We start from the raw sequence: 20,168 nt of genomic DNA on the forward strand, positions 1-20,168 counted from the left end.
GAGGAAGCAAAACATTTCAGACTGTCATTCAGTTATAGCTGTAGAAATGGCAGATTTCTTTTCTAGTCAGAGTCTGTGAGGGAGGGGGGGACTGACTTAATTGTGTTGCTAGGACCAAACTGCTTCTTGGTCTTATAGTGAGTCTGCAGCTGTATGTTGTCTACATCAAATTTGGTTATGGCTGTGTACTTTTATAGGTCACCAAGCAGAGTTATTACGTGGTTTTTCAACCAGAACTTTAAAAAGCACTGGTTATCATTCTCTACTGATAATTGTTCCTTTCCTGACTTTGATCGAGCTGCTCTGAATCCTCCAAATAGCCTTCCTCCTCCCCTTCCCTAAACTATGTCCTTGCCCATTTTAAAAGTTAGCCTAAGGCTTAACTCCTTTACAAAACAACTTTCCTTCATTAATACAATCTCAAACTTGTTTTCAGACTCTTGTCTCCCCATGGTACCCTCTTATTATTTGGGTCTCTCTTTTTTTTTTGTGGGGGGGAGGCTTCACCATGTGGCATGCAGGATCTTAGTTTCCCTACCAGGGATCGAACCCTTTCCCCCTGCAGTGGAAGCGCCGAGTCCTAACCACTGGACTGTCAGGGAATTCCCTCATTTCTCTTTTTTTACTTAGCATTTCTTTTTTTCACCAAGATCTTTTCTTCCTATTAACGTTGGAGGTGGGGGGTGGGGGGTGACAGCTGTACCATTTTCTCTCTGTGTATCTAATATAAGATCTGTACCAAGTGGGTTTAATAAATAAAACAAAGATTGATGGTACATTCTACTGTGAAGGTAAGTAACATGCAACTCAGATTCCATAATGGTGAAAAGCACAGTACTTTAGATAACTGTGGACCTAGGTCTTTTCTCCACCTTTTGTTGGCACAGTTCCCTAGGAAGGAAGCCAGGGAGATTAAGAGTTGCCTGTATCTGATAATAGCCCAGAAACTTAAGAGCAGGCAGTTCCCACAGCAGCAATCTGAGTCCAGTAAGAGAGCTTAATGAACTACCTGTACCTGTACAGTCATCAGACTTTGTCTCTGTGCTGAGATATCAGAGGCACTGAATGAAAGAAAGTTAACAGGAGTATGAGAATGAGGAAAAAAGAAGTGGGCGTTGGAATTGCATACATGTGTAATCTTGATAGTTTATTTTAATTTGGAAAGATCTGTTATGCTCATTGACACATTTTTCTGATTAAAACTGTTTCTACTTCTGCCTGTGCTAAAATTAGTATCATACTAAAGAGAGGACTGTGGTTTGTCTGCCTTTCAGAATATATTATTTCAAATACCTTTTATCTTTGAAGGATTCAGAATCTTTAGTCATTTCACTGTCTAAGATTAAATTTACTTTCATTTTACATTCTCACCAACAGTGCACAAGCGTTCCAGTTTCTCCACATCCTTACCAGTGCTTGTTATTTTTTTTCGTAGTAGACATGCTAATGGACATGAGGTGGTAGTCTTTTACATATTCAGTGTTTTCATCTATGACTGGTAGGTAGCATAATGTCGCCTCTACAGTTCTTATCACAGTACTGTTTTCCTCCCCAACACTTATCAGTCATATCTGAAGTGCTTATTTTTTACTTGTTACCATAAGAGCCATAAGGGTAGGGACCTTGTCTGTCTTCATCACTAGTTATCTCTAGGGCTGAGACAGTACCTGACACATTATCCTTGCTTAGCGAGTATTTGATGAATGAATGAATGAATGGAAAGGAGAGAGGCTTAGTGTAGTGGTTGAAACAAAAGACTTCGGCATCAGACAGACTTGGGTTTGAATCCTGGTTTCCTTATTTACAAAATGCTTTCCTCATAGGATTGTGGTGAGATTAAGTGAGATCACATATGTAAAACCCTCAGTACAGCACCTGGCACATTGTAATTATCTGGTAAGTGGCAGCTGTTATTATTAGGGAGAGGTCAGCTGGCCAATGGGGCATCAGTAGGCGTGGGGCTTAAAAAAACCCCTCATTTTGTCACTAATAAGATGTGACATTTTAAAAAGAATTTTATTTATTTATTTGGCTGTGTCGGGTCTTAACTGCAGTGCACAGGCTCTTCTCTGCGGCATGCGGGCTTCCCTCTAGTTGTGGCACGTGGGCTCTAGAGCGCTCGTGCTCAGTATTTGCATCGCATGTGGGATCTTAGTTCCCTGACCAGGGATCGAACCTGCGTCCCCTGCATTGGAACGCGGATTCTTAACCACCAGACCACCAGGGAAGTCCCATAAGCAGTGCAATATTGATCAAGTTGTCTAACCTCTGTAGTCTGAGTTCTTTTCCCCTGTAAGAGCATTAATCCCAAAAGGCCCTTCTGTGATTTTCATTTGATCCTTCCATTGGTCACTATGTTCACTCCAGCAGTCAGTCATCACCATTTCACACTATCTCAACTTTAATTACAGTAGGAGATTGTTCATCTCAGAGTCTGAATCTCAGAGCATCTAAATGATAGAATTAGTATTTTTAAATTTATTTATTTTTATTTTATTTTTGGCTGCATTGGGTCTTCGTTGCTGCACGCGGGCTTTCTCTAGTTGCAGCGAGTGGCGGCTACCTGTCTTTGAGGTGTGTGGGCTTCTCATTGCGGTGGCTTCTCTTGTTGTGGAGCACGGACTCTAGACCTGCGGGCTTCAGTAGTTGTGGCACGTTGGGGTTCAGTAGTTGTGGCTCGTAGGCTCTAGAGTGCAGGCTCAGTAGTTGTGGCGCACGGGCTTAGTTGCTCCGCGGCATGTGGGATCTTCCCAGACCAGGGCTCGAACCCATGTCCCCTGCATTGGCAGGCGGATTCTTAACCACTGTGCCACCAGGGAAGCCCTAGAATTAATTTAAAAGAATACTTTATAGAAAAGATCATTCCATTTCAAAAGTTAAACCATTAAAATAGTTGAAAAATAATTTGCCCTAATATGAAGTATTTAGTAATGATTTAATATGCCAGGTTGTGTACGACCACTTAGTGATCATAGAAGTGGAGGAGTGCAGATTGTAACGTAGACTGCAGTGATAGTTTGGTGGTTTTGCTGAGTTGTGTTGCACTCAGCTCTTGGGGAGACTTGCTTTAAAGATACCTTTTTGTCCATTTGCTATGCTGTTGAATGATGGAGGAAATAAAGTAACCCTTAAGAGAAGACTTCTGACTTCTAAAATGTTGGTGGTTGTGTCCCTGATGTTCTTAGCAAATATAGGCCCCGATATTTAAACTCAATCTGCCTGGGTTTGACAGAAAGAGAATTTCATCAATTTTCCCAACTAAGTAAGATGTTGTGGCTCTGTCCAGCAGTTATTTGTTTTTTTTGTACAAATAACTCAGAGCAGAGAATGGAAGAAACTTGCTTTTATTACCTGTTTTATGCTAGCCACTGTTAGGGCCTTTCGTGTACACTGTCGTTTGTTTATTTATTTATTTTTGGCTGCATTGGGTCTTCGTTACTGCACGCAGGCTTTCAATAGTTGCGGCGAGCGGGGGCTACTCTTCGTCGCGGAGCGCAGGCTTCTCATTGCAGTGGCTTTTCTTGCTGCAGAGCACGGGCTCTGGGTGCATGGGCTTCAGTAGTTGTGGCTTGCAGGCTCAGTAGTTGTGGCGCGTGGGCTTAGTTGCTCCGCAGCATGTGGAATCTTCCCAGACCACTGATCAAACCCGTGTCCCCTGCATTAGCAGGCGGATTCTTAACCACTGTGCCACCAGGGGAGTCTGTCTTATTTGGTTTTATTTGTTGATGGAATAGTTGTTTTTGCACGTACATGTTGCTCACAGTCACCACCCTAAATCACTTAAAGACAGTCCTGGAATGGTCCTTGTACATGAATCCCTATAAGCTTTTCTTAGGGAGTCACTGCTGCTAGCCCCAAGGAAGTATAGGCTGCCTTCAAGGAGAAGCTCCTTTGGCTTCGTTAAGGGCAAATAACCTGGATAGCTTTTGCCACCAAACTCCCTTGTCTCTTCAGAGGTGCTTTCTGGTGGTCTGTCTCCAAGTAGGAATCCTAAACACTTTCCCCACTGAAGAAGTATTACAATTGGTGGTTAGACTCCCAGATGAAACACACACACACACACACACACACACACACATATGTGTAAACTTATTTATCTATTAGTACATTAGTCATGTGGAAGACTTTCTGTAATTTAGATCTCTATTTAAACGTTTATTTAGTGGAAAGAGTATGGGCCATGGAAGCCACTTAATGGTTGTGTGACCCTGAGCTAGTATCAACTTCTCTGGGCCTGTGCCCTCATCAGTAAAAGGGGGGATATATTTCTCTTGTAGGAATAATATCAAGATTAAGTGATGCAATGTAGGTGTAGCCCCACAGATGTTGGTACTGTCTATTGCTCCTCTTTCCATTCTGTTTTTCAAATAACTGAGTAAAATCTCTTTGAGCATAACTTGGTTTGTTAGTGCCTTTATCAAGATTGCTTAGTCACGTGCCCCAGGGCGTGACAATGGGATTTGTTTTTCTTTCTTTATTAACTACAAATGCTATTAGAAATTTATTCTTGGGACTTCCCTGGTGGTCCAGAGGTTAAGACTCCATGCTCCCAGTGCAGGGGGCCCGGGTTCCATCCCTGGTCAGGGAACTAGATCTCGCATGATGCAACTAAGAGCCTGCATGCTGCAACTGAAGATCCCGCGTGCCGCAACTAAGACCCAGCGCAGCCAAATAAATAAATAATTTTTTTTTAAGAAAGGAAATTTATTCTTGTTTAGACTTTGGAATGAGAAAGCTTTTTTAAAAACAGAATTAAATGGGTTTGCTTTAGGCATCTTGCTGAGATCTAGCCAATTTGGACAGGAAAATTAGAATTGCTTTCATAGTAGAGTTCCCACCTGGGGCATAGTTGGCAATAAGAAAGGTTGTGCGATCACATTCCTTATCAGATGTTCAGTAAAGTTTATTGTTACCTGAAAAACTTGAGGAAGGTCCCTACTCCTTGCCTTTCAGTCAAGAAGCTGATTGTGGATTAGGAGATGAGTAAATGAAAATTAATCTGACTTTGGCAATTGGAGAATGAGAAAAATGCCTACCCCCAGGCATCTAGGCTTGTTTCAGCTTCCCAGAGAGCTCCTCAGAGGTCATCACCCATTGGTAGTAAGCATTAAAAACAAAATAAAACAAAAAAAACTGTAGGTGAAGCCTGGACTAAGTAGGGTAATTTAAAAGATTTTAGATTGGTAATGGAATGCAGACATGTTTTTTTTTTTTTTTTGCGGTACACGGGCCTCTCACTGTTGTGGCCTCTCCTGTTGTGGAGCGCTCTGGACGCGCAGGCCCAGCAGACACGGCCCACGGGCCCAGCCGCTCTGCAGCATGTGGGATCCTCCCAGACCAGGGCACGAACCCGCGTCCGCTGCATCGGCAGGCGGACTCTCAACCACTGCGCCACCAGGGAAGCCCCCGCCTCAGTATTTAAAAACAAATCCCAGACATTATATCATTTCATCTGTAAATACTTCAGAAGGGTATAATCAGTTTAAGAACTAGTTAACTTTTGGAAAAACCTGATAGAAAAATTCCATTTGCCTTCTTGAATCTAATTGTAGATGCCAGCTGGTGAAATTCCATGTGCTAAACCACTCCCAAGGCCTGACTCACTATTGACAGCATATACTCAATTGTAATTGCTGAGATAGCAGTAGTTTGCTGGAATATGTTATCGTGGTAAAGTATGTTTCTATTGGATATAGAGAGATTACCAATAAGTGGAAACTTGTAAGTCAGAGAGAAGTTTTTTCCTTTAGACATGTGTAAAGACAGATGATACTTTTGACACTGTGCGTTATAAGCCTTTGAGATTTCGTCTGGAAAATGAAGATGAAACATGGTTTGTGGATTAATAGAGTAATTTCCCATAGTACTTTGTGGCTGGATTCTTGAGAGTCACAATTGGTGGTACAATGAAAAGTAAGGGTGCTGGAAGACTCAGAACTAGAAAGACTCCTAAGCCTTGGGACGTGGAGGGGTTAGAACTTGGGCCAGCAGAAAAGACACGTGGCTTGGAAGTGGTTATGGTTAGATTTATTCTAGAAATTAAAGTTGTAACTTAGATATCTGTAAATAGCCTAGGTGAAATAAAATTTCCTTTAGGACAGTAAGAGAAGGCACTGTTTTCTTTCAGCAAATATTTTAAAGGATTAAGTACTACCTTTTAAAAATTTGGAGGTTGGCACTGAGTGAATGGTTGGACTAGAACAGTGTTTTCCTGTGATTCCAAGTTTTTTTGGTGGAAAAGAGATGAAGGGGGAATGTAAATGATCATAACTGCGTTTAACTACTTTTCTTTAACCAACCATGTAAGAGAACAGGACTGATTCTAAGAGGCTACAAGTCCCAGCCCTGCAAGGACCACAACCTTGCTTTCTTCTTAGCCTGAAGCACTATATGAGTCTTCTGTATGTTAGATTGGTAGGAGGTGATCGTAAGTTAATTCTTGGCAATTTATTTTGAAAAACTGCTCTTTTGTTCTTTGTTCTCCCATAACCCTTAGTTAATTCCTCTAGTAAAGTACTTAGCATACAATGCCTTGAATAGGGATTTTGTCATAGTCATCTGTGTATCCTTAGCATCTAGCACATGGTCACTTGGAAAATATTTGTTGACACATGATGATCCCTTTCCAGCCCTGAGATGATGTGATTTTGCGACTTCTCCCATGGCCTTGACTGAGAATGTGAGTGTGGTACTAGTTCTGTGTAGGCTCCTCTCTTTATTGTTCTCTATAGATGCATTTGTTCTCAGGCTCTGGACCGTTCTCTTCTTTTGGGACCTTCCAGGGAACAGAAGGAGAGAAAAATTTGTGTTTAGAACAAGAGGAGTATGTGAGACTGAAGATGATCGTGTTAGGATCACTGGAATCCTCCAGCTGCCATCAGGATGAAGAACTCAGTGTTGGCTGAAGAATTCAGATGCCAAGAGCTCATTGTATTTTATTATTATTATTTTCTTATTCCTCCTCACTTACTGTGATTTGACCCCCAACCTATAACTGTAGGGTGGAATGAATTTTAGTCCTGATTTTCAAGCTTTAAAGGATACAGTCAGTCATTGGGAATTAAACAGCATCAGACCATGAGTATTTTTTTTCGTGTATATTGTAACTGCTCAAATTAATTTGTTATAAAATGGTAGCATCTAGGCCAAACTAACTTATAGTTTATCTTCTGTTACAAGATAGTGAAATGGAAATGCTTTTAAAAACCATTATTTCATCAATCTGACCCTGTTTACCTGTTGGAAATGTTGGAAGGCCAACTATCTCAAACAACATACACAAAACTAATAGTGAACTATTCATTTTCTTCTCTAAACTTAATTTTTTCCACCCGCAGCTTTCCCTGTTTTGTTTGACGACAGTCCTACATTTTTAGTTGCTCTGATCAAAACTTTGGACTCTCATTTTTCTCTCATACCCCACATCCAGTCTGCCATGAAAACTTACTGGGCCCACCCTCAAAATATATCCAAAATCAGCCACCTCTCACCTTCTCTGCTGCTACCGCTGTGGTCCAAGCCACTGTCCTCTCTTGCCCGGATTATGGTAGTGCCTCCTAACCGACCTCCCAGCTTCTACCCTTTCCTTTGTTTTCAACACAGCAGCCTGAACCCTTCATTTTATACCTAACTCAGATCATGTCACTCCTCTGTTCAAAAGCAGTGGCTCCAAGCCAAGGAATGTAGGCAGCCTCTAGAAACTGGAAAAGGCAAGGAAACAGATTCTCCTCAAGAGTTCCAGAAAACAATTCATCCCTACCAACACCTTGATTTTAGCCCATTGAGACCTGTGCCAGACTTCTGCCCTTCAGAACTGTAAGATAACAAATTTTTGTTTCTTTTAAGCCACTAAAAAAAAAAAAAAAAAAGCAGTGGCTCCCCTGCATTGGCCCCCCGTTCCACTCCGAGTAGAGAATCCTGTGAGGCCTTACCTTATCTGGTCTTCTAGTAACCTCCCTGACCTTACTTAACTATATCCCCCTTGCTCCCTCTGCTGCAGCCACACTATCTTTCTTGCCGTTCCTTGAACACGACAGTCCTGCTTCTGTCTTAGGGCCTTTGCATTGGCTGTTACCTCTTTCTGGAATGCTCTTCCTCTAGATATCTACATGGCTGAATCTCTCAAGACTGTCGAATCTTTGCTTGTGTCGCTTTCTCAATGAGGCCTACTCTGATCATCTTATTAAAAGATTGCAAGTCCTCTTCCCCCAACACTTCTTTTTTTTTTTTTTTTTACGTGGGCCTCTCAATGCTGTGGCCTCTCCCGCCGCGGAGCACAGGCTCCGGACGCGCAGGCCCAGCGGCCATGGCTCACGGGCCCAGCCGCTCCGCGGCATGTGGGATCTTCCCGGACCGGGGCACGAACCCGCGTCCCCTGCATTGGCAGGCGGACTCTCAACCACTGCGCCACCAGGGAAGCCCCCCCCCAACACTTCTTATTCCCTTTTTTCTGATCTACTTTTTCTTTTTCTTCCCTAAAGCATTCATTACATTTTAAGATCTTTGTAGTTTACTTATTATATTTATTATTTTATTATCTGTCTCTCCCTATTAGAATATAAGCTCTACGAGAGCAAGGATCTATGTCTTTCTAAATCACTGATGTGTCTTTTGCAACTACAGTGCCTGGCACATAGTAGGCCATCACTAAATAAACGAATAATCACTAATAAATAAACAAATTGTGAGCTATTGAACTGTTTCTTTTACTCAGATCCATGCTTTTGCAGTACCTAGAGCCGATACCAACAAAGCAGTTTATATGTTTGAATACACCACCAATAACAGCTCTTCATGGTCATTCTGAAAGATAGGTGGTATTATTCATCTATTATTTTTTAGCGCCTCTGAGCCTTAGAGAAGCTAAGCAACTTATCCCTAGATCATATGGCTCATAAAGGTAGGAGCTGACATACAAATCCAGATTTGACTCCAAAGCCTACATTCTCTGCTGCAATATTATATCTCCTTAAACCATTCATTCAACAAATATTTATCAAGTGCCTACCATGTTATAGGCACTGCTGACAAATAGCAATTTATTGTAGGATACTAACAAAAGTATTTTAAATTTTGTCATTTTTGTTGTGTTCTTCTTGAGCACTGAGAAGTTTAATGTATTTATTTTATTTATTTGCAAGCTCTGCTTAAATGCAGGTAGAAATAAGCATGGAAATGCCTATGGTAAAACTTTGGTTATCCAGAGATCAACTTTCTGTCATTTTCAAGCATCCAAAAGAGTTCTGAACGCAAAACCAAGAAAAAGAAAAGCAAGTGCCCTAGATAGTCAAGAAAGAACTTTTGAGCATTGTTGACAATTCCTGAGAAGACTTGAAGTACCAAAAGTGCTGTGAGTAGTCAGTTGTTCCAGAAATTGAAGGAGTGTGTTGATTAAACTGGCAGTGTCTGGTTATAAATAGATCAACATTTTTTGAGAAGAAAGCCAAAAAGCATAGGTGAAAGGATATTAAGATGTGCAGAGAAGGCAGAATGGAGTATGGTGGTAGTCACAGTGTGCAAGATTTGAAGTGACTAGTGCACTGAATGAGGGTAGCCTCTTGAGAACCATGATGAAGAGCCAGATGATAAGACACTTGTTGTGGGGTGGAGATGGACCAGTGCCATAGGAACACCTTCAAATGCAAAACGTTTTGAAGCCGTAGACATAAGAATCCTCTCCTTGGAATGCAAATGAAAACCACAATGAGATACCACCACTTCACATCCATTAGGATGGCTATTACCAAAAAACTGCAAGGAGGAGAAACTGGAACCCTGTGTATCACTGGTGTAAAATGGTGCAGCCACTGTGGAAAACAGTTTTGTGGTTCCTCAAAAAGTTAAACACAAGGGGCCCTCCTTGGTGGCGCAGTGGTTAGGAATCCGCCTGCCAGTGCAGGGGACAGGGGTTCGATCCCTGGTCCGGGAATATCCCACATGCCACACAGCAACTTAGCCTGTATGCCACAGCGACTGAGCTTGCACTCCAGAGCCTGCATGCAACAACTACTGAAGCCCGTGTGCCTAGAGCCCATGCTCCGCAACAAGAGAAGCCATCGCAGTGAGAAACCTGCGCCCCGCAAAGAAGAGTAGCCCCCGCTCGCCGCAACTAGAGAAAGCCCGCGTGCAGCAACGAAGACCCAGTGCAGCCAAAAATAAATAAATAAATTTATTATTTTTTTTTAAAGTTAAGCACAGAACTGCCATAGGTACAGCAGTTCTACTTCTAAGCAAATATCCAAAATAATTGAAAGAATGGACCTAAACAGATACTTGTATACCAACATTCACGGCAACATTGTTCATAATAGTTAAAAGATGGAAACAACCCAAATGTCCCTCCACTGATGAATGGATAAACAAAATGTGTTATGTACATACGATAGGATATTAATCTGCCTTAAAAAAGAAGGAAATTCTGAAGCAGTCTACAACATGGGAACCTTGAAGACATTATGCTAAGTGAAAGAAGCCAGGCACAAAAGGACAAAAATTGTATGATTCCACTCATATGAAGTACCTTGAATAGGTAAATTCATAAAGACAGAAAGTAGAATAGTGTTACTGGGGGCTAGAGGGAGGGGAAATGGGGAGTTACTGTCTAATGAGTACAGAGGTCCTGTTTGGGATGAAGAAAAAGTTTTGGAGGTGGATAGTTGTGATGGTTCCACAACATTGTGAATATATTTAATGCCACTGAATTTTACAGTTAAAAATGGTTAGAATGGTAAATCTTATGTATATTTTACCACACCTATACACAAAAGAACCCTCTCCTCATGTGCATGCATGTGAGTGGGAGTGTGTACGGGGAGGGCACAAATGTGCCATGCCACACTGAAGGCTGGTCCCTCCCGCTTAGATGCTCCATTTCAGTGATGGTGGAGATGTGCTTTCTCCGGTAGTGTGATAACCAGCCAAGTCATTCAGCTGCAGCCACATTTGTAAGCACAGGAGAGCGATTCAGTCATTAAGAAAATGTTAACTTACGAGAAACTTGAAATCCTTTCTGGAAAGAAGTACTAGGGGACTGGGTGGGAAAGAGACCTACTTTTCACTATATGCTCATTGTACTGTTAGGTTTTTTTAAACCATAGTTACGTATTACCTATTTTGAAAAATTAAAATAATTTATTATGGGAAAAAAGCAAGGAATAATAAAAGAATTATTGATTTTATTCTGTTTAAGAAAATAAGAATGTACATGTTTATTTAAGACTTGCTGCGGAGGTGTCTGAGTCAGCTTTGAGGTCTAAACATAATTAGAACACTGATAGACGGACTCCTTTGTGAATCCACTCATAATAGGGGCTTTGCTGCGGTTTACTCTCCACCAATACCACCTTACAGTATTAGGAGAGTCACATAAGAGAACAGATGTTCAAACACCGGGATTTTGCTTTGCAGTTTCAAAACGTGATAGCTATATCTGCCCATCCGGAGCTACATCTGAGTCTTAATACACAGTGAAATAGGAGATGCTTCCATTGCTTGTTATGGGGTGACGGCAGCGGAAGGTGAAACTGGGAGCTTTGATAGACTTGGAAACTCTTCTTATGAGTGGAGGGTTTGAGATTTTAGTTTTTTATTTGTAAAGTATTGTCTGTGTTCTAGTACCTTACCAAGCATATGTTAGGTTGAATGCTGAATGCTGCAGCTGGGTTGACCAGCCGGGTTTTTTTACTTATTCCCTCCCTCCCTCCCTCCCTCCCTCCCTCCCTCCCTCCCTCCCTCCCTCCCTCTATAATATATATGTATATATAGTACCTATGGTATTGCTTCCTTTTTCCACTTGTCACCTTAATTAATTGTTATATTAACTGTAATTTTTGTATCCAAGTTAAATTGATAGTAGGAAAGGAAGGGCTTTTGGTGCATGTGAAAGGCAGCAGGTTTCTAGTCTCTTCTAGAGGAGGTTATAGACACACTCTGGGAATGCAGCGGTCTTTCTCGACTCCCCTTTTGAGACTCTAGTAACTCCAGCCAGTACCGGCACTTCGAGGGGGCTGCATGGACCGACATTTCTGACTCCCTTACTTATTCCAGGAGGCCCACTCCACTTAATACTCTATCTTTGGAAGTGGAAGAAAGAGCAAATAGAGGAATCAGGCAAAATGAGGTTAAGATATTTTTTTTAGGTGTTCAGTTTGAGGAGATATGTAACCATACCTTTTAGAGGCTGATTGCTTAAAAACCACAGTTCATTTATTTAATTGGGAATTGTTTTTCTCCTCCTTTTTTGATATCACAGTCAAACCTTTATATTGATTTTTCTTTCCTCTTTCCTCTTTTTCCTTTTTTCCCTTCCATTTTATTTTTTTGTTACTTTCCTTTTATTTTTTTGCATCTCTTCCCTGCAAATTAAAATGAGACAGTAGAATTCGTTTAGAAGAAATATTTGTTTGAAAGAAGACTCTGAATTCTATGAAATTGCTTTTTTAATATTTTCTAATTTCTCTTTTGATTTTTATCATTTATTTTAATGTTTAAAAAATAAATTAATTTTATTTATTTTTGGCTGCGTTGCGTCTTTGTTGCTGTGCGCGGACTTTCTCTAGTTGTGGTGAGCGGGGGCTACTCTTCGTTGTGCTGTGCAGACTTCTCATTGTGGTGGCTTCTCTTGTTGCAGAGCACAGGCTCTTAAGCGTGCACGCTTCAGTAGTTGTGGTTCATGGGCTCTAGAGTGCAGGCTCAGTAGTTGTGACGCATGGGCTTAGTTGCTCCACGGCATGTGGGATCTTCCCGGACCAGGGCGCGAACCGGTGTCCCCTGCATTGGCAGGCAGATTCCTATCCACTGTACCACCAGGGAAGCCCTATCATTTATTTATTTATTTGTTTGCATCGGGTCTTAGTTGTGGCAGGTGGGCTCCTTAGTTGCAGCAGGCGGGCTCCTTAGTTGTGGCACATGGGCCCCTTAGTTGCGGCAGGTGAGCCCCTTAGTTGCGGCAGGCGGGCTCCTTAGTTGTGGCATGCAAACTCTTAGTTGCAGCATACACGTGGGATTTAGTTTCCTGACCAGGGATTGGACCCGGGCCCCCTGCATTGGGAGCTCTGAGTCTTAACCACTGTGCCTCCAGGGAAGTCCTGAAATTGCTTTTTTGTGTGTGTGTGTGGGAAGTTTATATTTTAGAAGGTAAGGATAATGTCATCTTAGATTGTAAAAATTATTCCCATACCCTTAGGGATGTAAGAAAAACCTTTTAAAGCTAAACTTCTAGCAAAGATTCTACAAGTTATTGAGCCAAAAGCATTGAAAATAACTGCTATAGTCTTCTACTGCCTAAGTTTTTAAGGGTCAGCATTTCCAAATCTTCAGGGCACACATCTAATTTTTAAATTCTTCTCAGGAAATGAATGCAGGTATTTAAACTTTTCTTCTGTTGTAATTTCCAAAACATTTTCTGTCTTAATAAAGCAGTGTGTTTAGTAATATGTAGTAGAATAAATAATTTGGACTGGTAATCAGATTCTGGTCCCAGTCTTCCTGTTATCAAGTCATTGAACCCCTTCTGCTCTGGTTCCGTAACTGAAATCGAAGGGACTGGATGTGTGAGCTTCTGAGGTTTATTTATAAAAATTTAGTCATTCCAGGTTTTATTAGCATTTTTCTAAAGCTGATAAAGTAAAAGATTAAAAAAACTTTGCTAATAATACTGTTCATATAAAAATAATTTATTTCAATATAAAGTAAGTTAGACTTCGATTCTGAAGGGGCTTAGTCAGTGGATGACTAAAACCACCTTTTTATGAGATGATCTCATGTAGAAATCAGTTTCAAAATACATTCTCTGACACCTTGGAACTGAAACCCCAGGATCTCATTTTAGGTGAGATTAATAATTGTAAGAAATCTGTCATTAGCTTATATCTTATTTCTATTCAGATATTTAAAAATAGTAACTCATCACTATTTGACTTTTTCTGTTATGGCTTTCATTGAAATACTGTTGCTTTAGTCATTCTCCCTAAGTTCCTTTTCCTGAGAATAAAGGATTGAGCTCATACCTTTGCATAACAATCTAGAGAGTATTTTAAGCTTGGCATGTTCAAACCTGGCAGACTCAATTAATATTGGACAAACTAGAGCATTAGAACACTTTTTTTAAGTTCCAAGCCAAAAATTGTGCTTTCAGTGAACACGGATATGTATAAAATTAATACATAAGCCTTGAATAGCATAGACATTCAAAAGGCCGGTTGCTGTGGGTAACTGATTTTCAGCGAGGCTCCTGCTTGCCCTGCACATTTCTTCCTCTGCTTTAAGCAGTGACGAGAGCAGAGTTAAGAGAAGGTCTGGGGCTTCCCTGGTGGCGCAGTGGTTGAGAGTCCGCCTGCCGATGCAGGGGACACGGGTTCGTGCCCCGGTCCGGGAAGATCCCACATACCGCAGAGCAGCTAGGCCCGTGAGCCACGGCCGCTGAGCCTGCGCGTCCGGAGCCTGTGCTCCGCAATGGGAGAGGCCACAACAGTGAGAGGCCCGCGTGCCGCCAAAGAAAAAAAAAAAGAGGAGGTCTGGTCCTTCGGTGCTCTGCTACCTTTTGTTTTCAGCAAAGAAAATGGCTGCTGTTTTCCTTTTTAAACTCTTACCATATGGAATGTTTCTATAAATAAACCTTGGATTTATGATTGGACTTCTAAATTTGTAACCTCTACCCCCCGGCGACTAAAGCCAGTATAAATACCTATTTAAACATACATACTGCCTACAAAGTTGTGGCATCCGTTCACTGAGAAAGGTCACCAGCCATAATATCTAAATAATCAATTCAGTTAATTTCTCCTGTGTCTATTGACGTGGATGAGGACCTCATTTTGTCATCAAGCAAAAACTAGTCAGCTGGTAGTGTTTGGTGAATCCACTTTGACTTTTTTGTGCATGAATTGTTGGTGTAATTATGTAGCAGACATATTCACGAAGATGTAAAAGTGCATTCGATTTTTGATAAACTGAATTGTTTAAGTGTACTAAATGGGCTCACTTTCTAGAAGAATTCTGTCGTTATTCATTTTGTAAATTTGAGTCAGTCGGGCCTTCAGTCAACAAGTGCATATAATGGGCACCTATTACATGCCAGACACTGTGCTAGGTCTTGGAGTATATAGAGTTGTAGAAAAGATGTTACCTGTTCAGACAAGTAAGAGAAAAAAAAAAGGAAACCTGGGGACAGTAGAATGTTTTATCATTGTAATGGAAAAATGGACAAATGCCATGTAGGTGTGGCAGAGAGGCCAGTAGATTAACTCTGGAGAATTGGAAGAGGTTATAGAAAAGTGTTTCATTTGCATCTTAAACAATATTATTTACAATAATGACTATATCTTATTGAGTGCCTACTGTATACTAGGACTAGTTAATGTTACCCACCAGAGAAAAGGTGGGGAAAACATTCAAGGCAGTAGGAGAAACAAAGGAGCTATCAAAGATTGTGTATCCTAGAATGAAGAAGTCTGGTGTGGCTAGCGGGGATGGGGAGGGAGGTCAGCGGCCAAGGCAAAGGGTAGTCAGACTGGATGGGATCAGATTATGAAGGACCTCAGATAGAGTCTGTCTGTCCCCGCCACCATGTTTTTGTTCTCGTTTCCTTTCCTGAAGAACCTTTCTCCTCTCTTTGCCAATTTTATTATTATTTTTAAAGGTCCAGCTTTAAGGCACCTCTTCTGTAAAGCTTTCCTTTCCTTTTCCCAAAGGTTATTCATTTTTTTACTGAATGATTGCACAAAGAGAGTGTACTTCATAATAGGGCATTCCATTTCTTGAACCATTTCTTGGATTTAGTCTGATCTCCCCAACTAGTTTCTCAACTCCTAAAGGGCAGAGAATAAATCATGATTAGCATCTACTATAGTGCTCAGCCCACCATTGGGACTTAAGAAATGTATAATGAGTGGATGAATATGGAACATATATAGATATCAACCATTGAGACAGCCCAGCCACTGTGGTTGAGATTGCCTACATTTATTTAAGAGGCATTTCTTAACACAAGAGCGATTTTCAGAGGTATAGGCCAGTTGTCATTTGGATGTAAAATGAGTTAATAAGAGTATCTCATAGGGTTGTTGTGAGGATTAAATTAGTTAGTACATTTAAGCACTTAGAACAGTGCCTAGCATATAGTAAGTTATTCAATCAGTGTTACCTGTTATTTAACTCCACATATCTGGGCCTTTTTGCCAGTGACACTCAGCTACTGTTGTGGTCGTGGAGAGGATAGAAAGCAGATAAGAAACAGCTTCTTACCATTGATACCAAATATGCTGTAGGAACTGGAAGAACTGCTTATATTGCATGAACTTTTATTTTTCTGTTTGTGTTTTAGTGATCGAAGGGTATGGTTGGCATGGAATTGAATTTCATCTGTCTGTGGGAATTGTAAACAAGGTAGGTCCCGGGTTTATTTGTTCTTTCCTGCCTCCTTTCTAAGGTGTTTGTTAGTATTTTGAGTTCTACTGAAATAGAATTGATCAGATTTGATTATTGTTTAGGGAAACACTCAGCATGGCCCTATGATGGTCTGTCACCATGGTTTATCTAGTGTTGTGGACTACATCTAGTGTCTTGTCTGAGGGTATTGAATGCCAAGAAACAGCACAACCGATTTAAAATTTTGGTGGTCATAGAACAGAACCATGAATTCACACACATGCACACACACACCATGACCCACTCCTTAGAGGGCAGAAGTTCTTGTTTTGGAGCGGTTATGTGAACCAGCTTGGGGTAGTGGGAGGTGACAGGCTAGCTGATTCTTCTGGTCACTAAAATTCAGTAGCTTATGTGAATGGTAGACTAGATGCAATCAAAGGGCTTATCTTGACAGTAACCAGACCATCACTGACAACTATAAATTTTGTTACTGATGACAGAATCTGTCCATCTGTAACCACTAGAGTTTGTTTTGACACAGCATGCTTGTGTTCCTGTCTTAAGCTCCAGAGTCTGAACAAAAGTACACCAGATATGACTGGCTCATGTATCTCTCTTGTATCAGATGCCCACAAAAAAGAGCTATAGACGGCAGCTTCACACAGCTCTGTAAACCTATTTTTGGCAGAACATTTCCTGTCAAAGTAGGGACTAGTGCTGTTTCATGTAGTTTTAGTTTCCCATAATCTTAGGTATGTGGAGACCCCATTCATTGCTCATTGGTGCAGGAAACTTGGATCATTTGGAGAGTGAAATTGGTAGCCAAAAAAACCAATGGCGGTACTCCCCAAAACCCTCCAACCAAGAATCCCGTGAACTTGAGCATGGGGTTCTCTGGGTTGATGACAATCTTTGGACTCTTGCTGCACCTGCACTTAGAATAGAATAGCTTCTTGAGACTGGCTTCCAGTCACAAAGAACAGGAACTGCTAATATATTGCTATGGGGAAAAACAGTTGAGCCACTTCCTATAGCAGAAGGAACATGGTCCTTGGAACTGACACTGCTGCCTAGGAAGGGAGGTAGAGAGAGTAAAGTTTAACTTTTGCAAATCAGTGCCTTCATCATCATCTGGTGGCCTGAATTTTCAGAGTCTGATCTAGGTGTTCAGTGAGGAAATTATCTTTTTTCTATTTTCCTGCTATATATTGGGGTATAATGAGCAGGAACTGTTTTATGGAAATACTCTAAGAATTAATGGAAAGGAAAGAAAGGAACTAACATTTATTGAATGCCTAGTAAAGGTTTGGCATGGTACCATAAACTTTAAAGTTCATTGATATTACAATTTTTCAAGTCTAGATGGATACTATCGTGAATATCACTATCTTGAACTATTTTGACTTTTATTATAGCCACTTAGAGGAGATAGAATTATATATTAATACATGCTATTTCATTTGTATCTCCTAGAGCATTCTTTTATGGAGGAAGAAAGAAAATACCTACATGACTTTTGAGTTTTTTTGTTTTTATTTTCTGGGCTTGCTACTGATTTAGCCAAAGTCAGAGAGACTAGCAGGTCTGAAATTAGAGACACCTGTGCTGTTTTGGAAGCTGAGACTCTTGATCCAGGGTTCGCTGAAGTTGGTGCAGGGGAGGTCAGAGTAGGTTAATATTTTCATAGCTCAGAGCAAATGTGAATTGTGGTTGTTTATAGGTGCATTTTTGCTTGATCTTTGTTTGTAGTTACAAATGGGGTAAACAAAATACAGTACTGCTGTTTTGGGAAACTTCTGCAAAAGTCCCTGAACCAATGCAAATTAATCTTCTTCAAAAATAACAAAAAATTCCCCATGTGGATATTTTGACTGAGGGAATTGACTGTTGCCATCAGGCTTGTAAAGAAATTAACATACATTTAAAAAAACAATTATATATTTGATTTTCTGCTTTTAAATTTCTTTAAATTCTTCTCATAGGAGGTACCATCTCTGTATCTCAGGCACATGCAATAATGTGAGATCAGAATAAATTGTTACTCTCTTCTAGGGGATAGGAAATTAAGTCAAAGTGTTCCTTCTCCTTATTTCCCATTTAAGGGTTCCAAATCCATTGTGTTTCTACTCTTAAGATAGTAAGATTTTGTGGTCCTAGCCAGGTTTGTAGAGAGTTACCCAGAGACACAATACTGTCCTTTATTTGGCTGAAATGAAAACATTAATATTTCTTAATCTATGAAAAATTTCCTTTTTATTTTCTTGTCTGTCGAATGAATTACTGTACTTTTCCTCTTGGCTACTTCCTTTCTTTAGTCAGAAAAACTCTTAATAATATAATTTTCCCTCCTTGCTTTAGCGAACAAATACCACTTAAAAAAAGAAAACAACTTTATTGAGGCATAATTCATATACTGCAAAATTTGTCTTTTTGAGGTGTATGACTCAGTGATGTTTATCAGATTTGTAGAGTTGTGTAATCATTATCACATGGCAGTGTTACTTTTCCAGCATCCCCAAAAGATCTCTTGTAAACACCGTTTTTTAACTTCCTCTAAAGTCATCCACAAATTTTGTTGTTGTGCGTCAGATTTAATCTCCTTTCTATTAAGTTTCCCAGCATTCTATCGCATGTCTTCTTCCCCCTTTTATTATTTTTTATTAAAAAAAATTTTTTAGCATCTTTATTGGAGTATAATTGCTTTACAATGGTGAGTTAGTCCCCCTTTTATTTTTATATTAGTTTCTTATTGCACATCAAGCATATCATCCTTTTGTCATTTGAAGTCCATTCTCTCACCTCTTTTAAAACAGTGTAATCTTATTTAAAAAGAAGGGCTTTAATTTTTATTCAGTTATTCCCCCCCCCCCCACCCACACACAAAAACCTTAGGTCTCTCAGTAAAAGCTCTTGCATTATTCTTGGTTTCCTGTTCACCTCACTTGTTATTTATTTATTTTTAAAAGAAATCATGTATCTGGTTATTTCTCTTTGTATATATAGATTAGATATTTGCCAGTTTGGAGAATTCTGCTTGGTACAGGAGTGTTCAGATGCTTAGTAGATAAAATAAGGTAAATGAATATTCTGGTACTCCTGAGCTTTTGAAAATTTTATCAGTATATTGGTTATCTGCATGTTGACCCTTGAACAACATGGGTTTGAGCTGCATGGCTTCACTTATACGCAGATTTTTTTCAATAAATACGTATACTGGGACTTCCCTGGTGGCGCAATGGTTAAGAATCTGCCTGCCAATGCAGGGGACACAGGTTCGATCCCTGGTCCGGGAAGACACCACATGCCACGGAGCAGCTAAGCCCGTGTGCCACAACTGCTGAGCCTGTGTGCCACAACTACTAAAGCCCGCGCACCTAGAGCCCATGCTCCGCAACAAGAGAAGCCACTGCAATGAGAAGCTCGCACACCACAACGAAGAGTAACCCCCTCTCTCTGCAACTAGAGAAAGCCTGCGTGCAGCAATGAAGACCCAACGCAGCCAAAAATAAATTAAATAAATAAATAAAATATGTATACTACTGCACCATCTGTGGTTGGTTGAATCCTCAGATGTGGGACCATAGGTAAAGAGGGCTGACTATGGGACTTGAACATCCGCAGATTTTGGTATCTGTGGCAGGTTCTGGAACCAATTCCTTGTGAATACTGAGGGATGACTGTATTTCAACATAATAAATTATCCTAAAACTCAGTTTCAACAGCTTGAAACAACAATAAATGTTATTGTACACAGTTTCTGTGGCTCAAGAATCTGGGAGCATTTTAAGTGAGTGATTCTG

The 20,168-nt window shown here is 40.5% G+C and overlaps 1 protein-coding gene across 5 annotated transcripts in view; it reads left to right on the top strand.

Annotated features, from left to right (window-relative positions):
• The window catches only part of MRTFA (myocardin related transcription factor A), a 200,644-nt gene that overhangs the window by 16,211 nt on the left and 164,265 nt on the right, over positions 1 to 20,168 (top strand). For all 5 annotated transcript variants that reach the window (XM_032644752.1, XM_032644747.1, XM_032644746.1 and 2 more), the window contains one exon: positions 16,322 to 16,383. Coding sequence is in view for 4 of the 5 variants with exons in the window: in XM_032644747.1 (XP_032500638.1) it covers positions 16,322 to 16,383 (62 nt within the window). In the remaining variant the exon portion in view is untranslated. The remainder of the gene's footprint in view (positions 1 to 16,321; positions 16,384 to 20,168) is intronic.

This window comes from Phocoena sinus, chromosome 10 (genome assembly GCF_008692025.1).
Source record: "Phocoena sinus isolate mPhoSin1 chromosome 10, mPhoSin1.pri, whole genome shotgun sequence".
In the NCBI taxonomy this organism is placed as follows: domain Eukaryota; kingdom Metazoa; phylum Chordata; class Mammalia; order Artiodactyla; family Phocoenidae; genus Phocoena; species Phocoena sinus.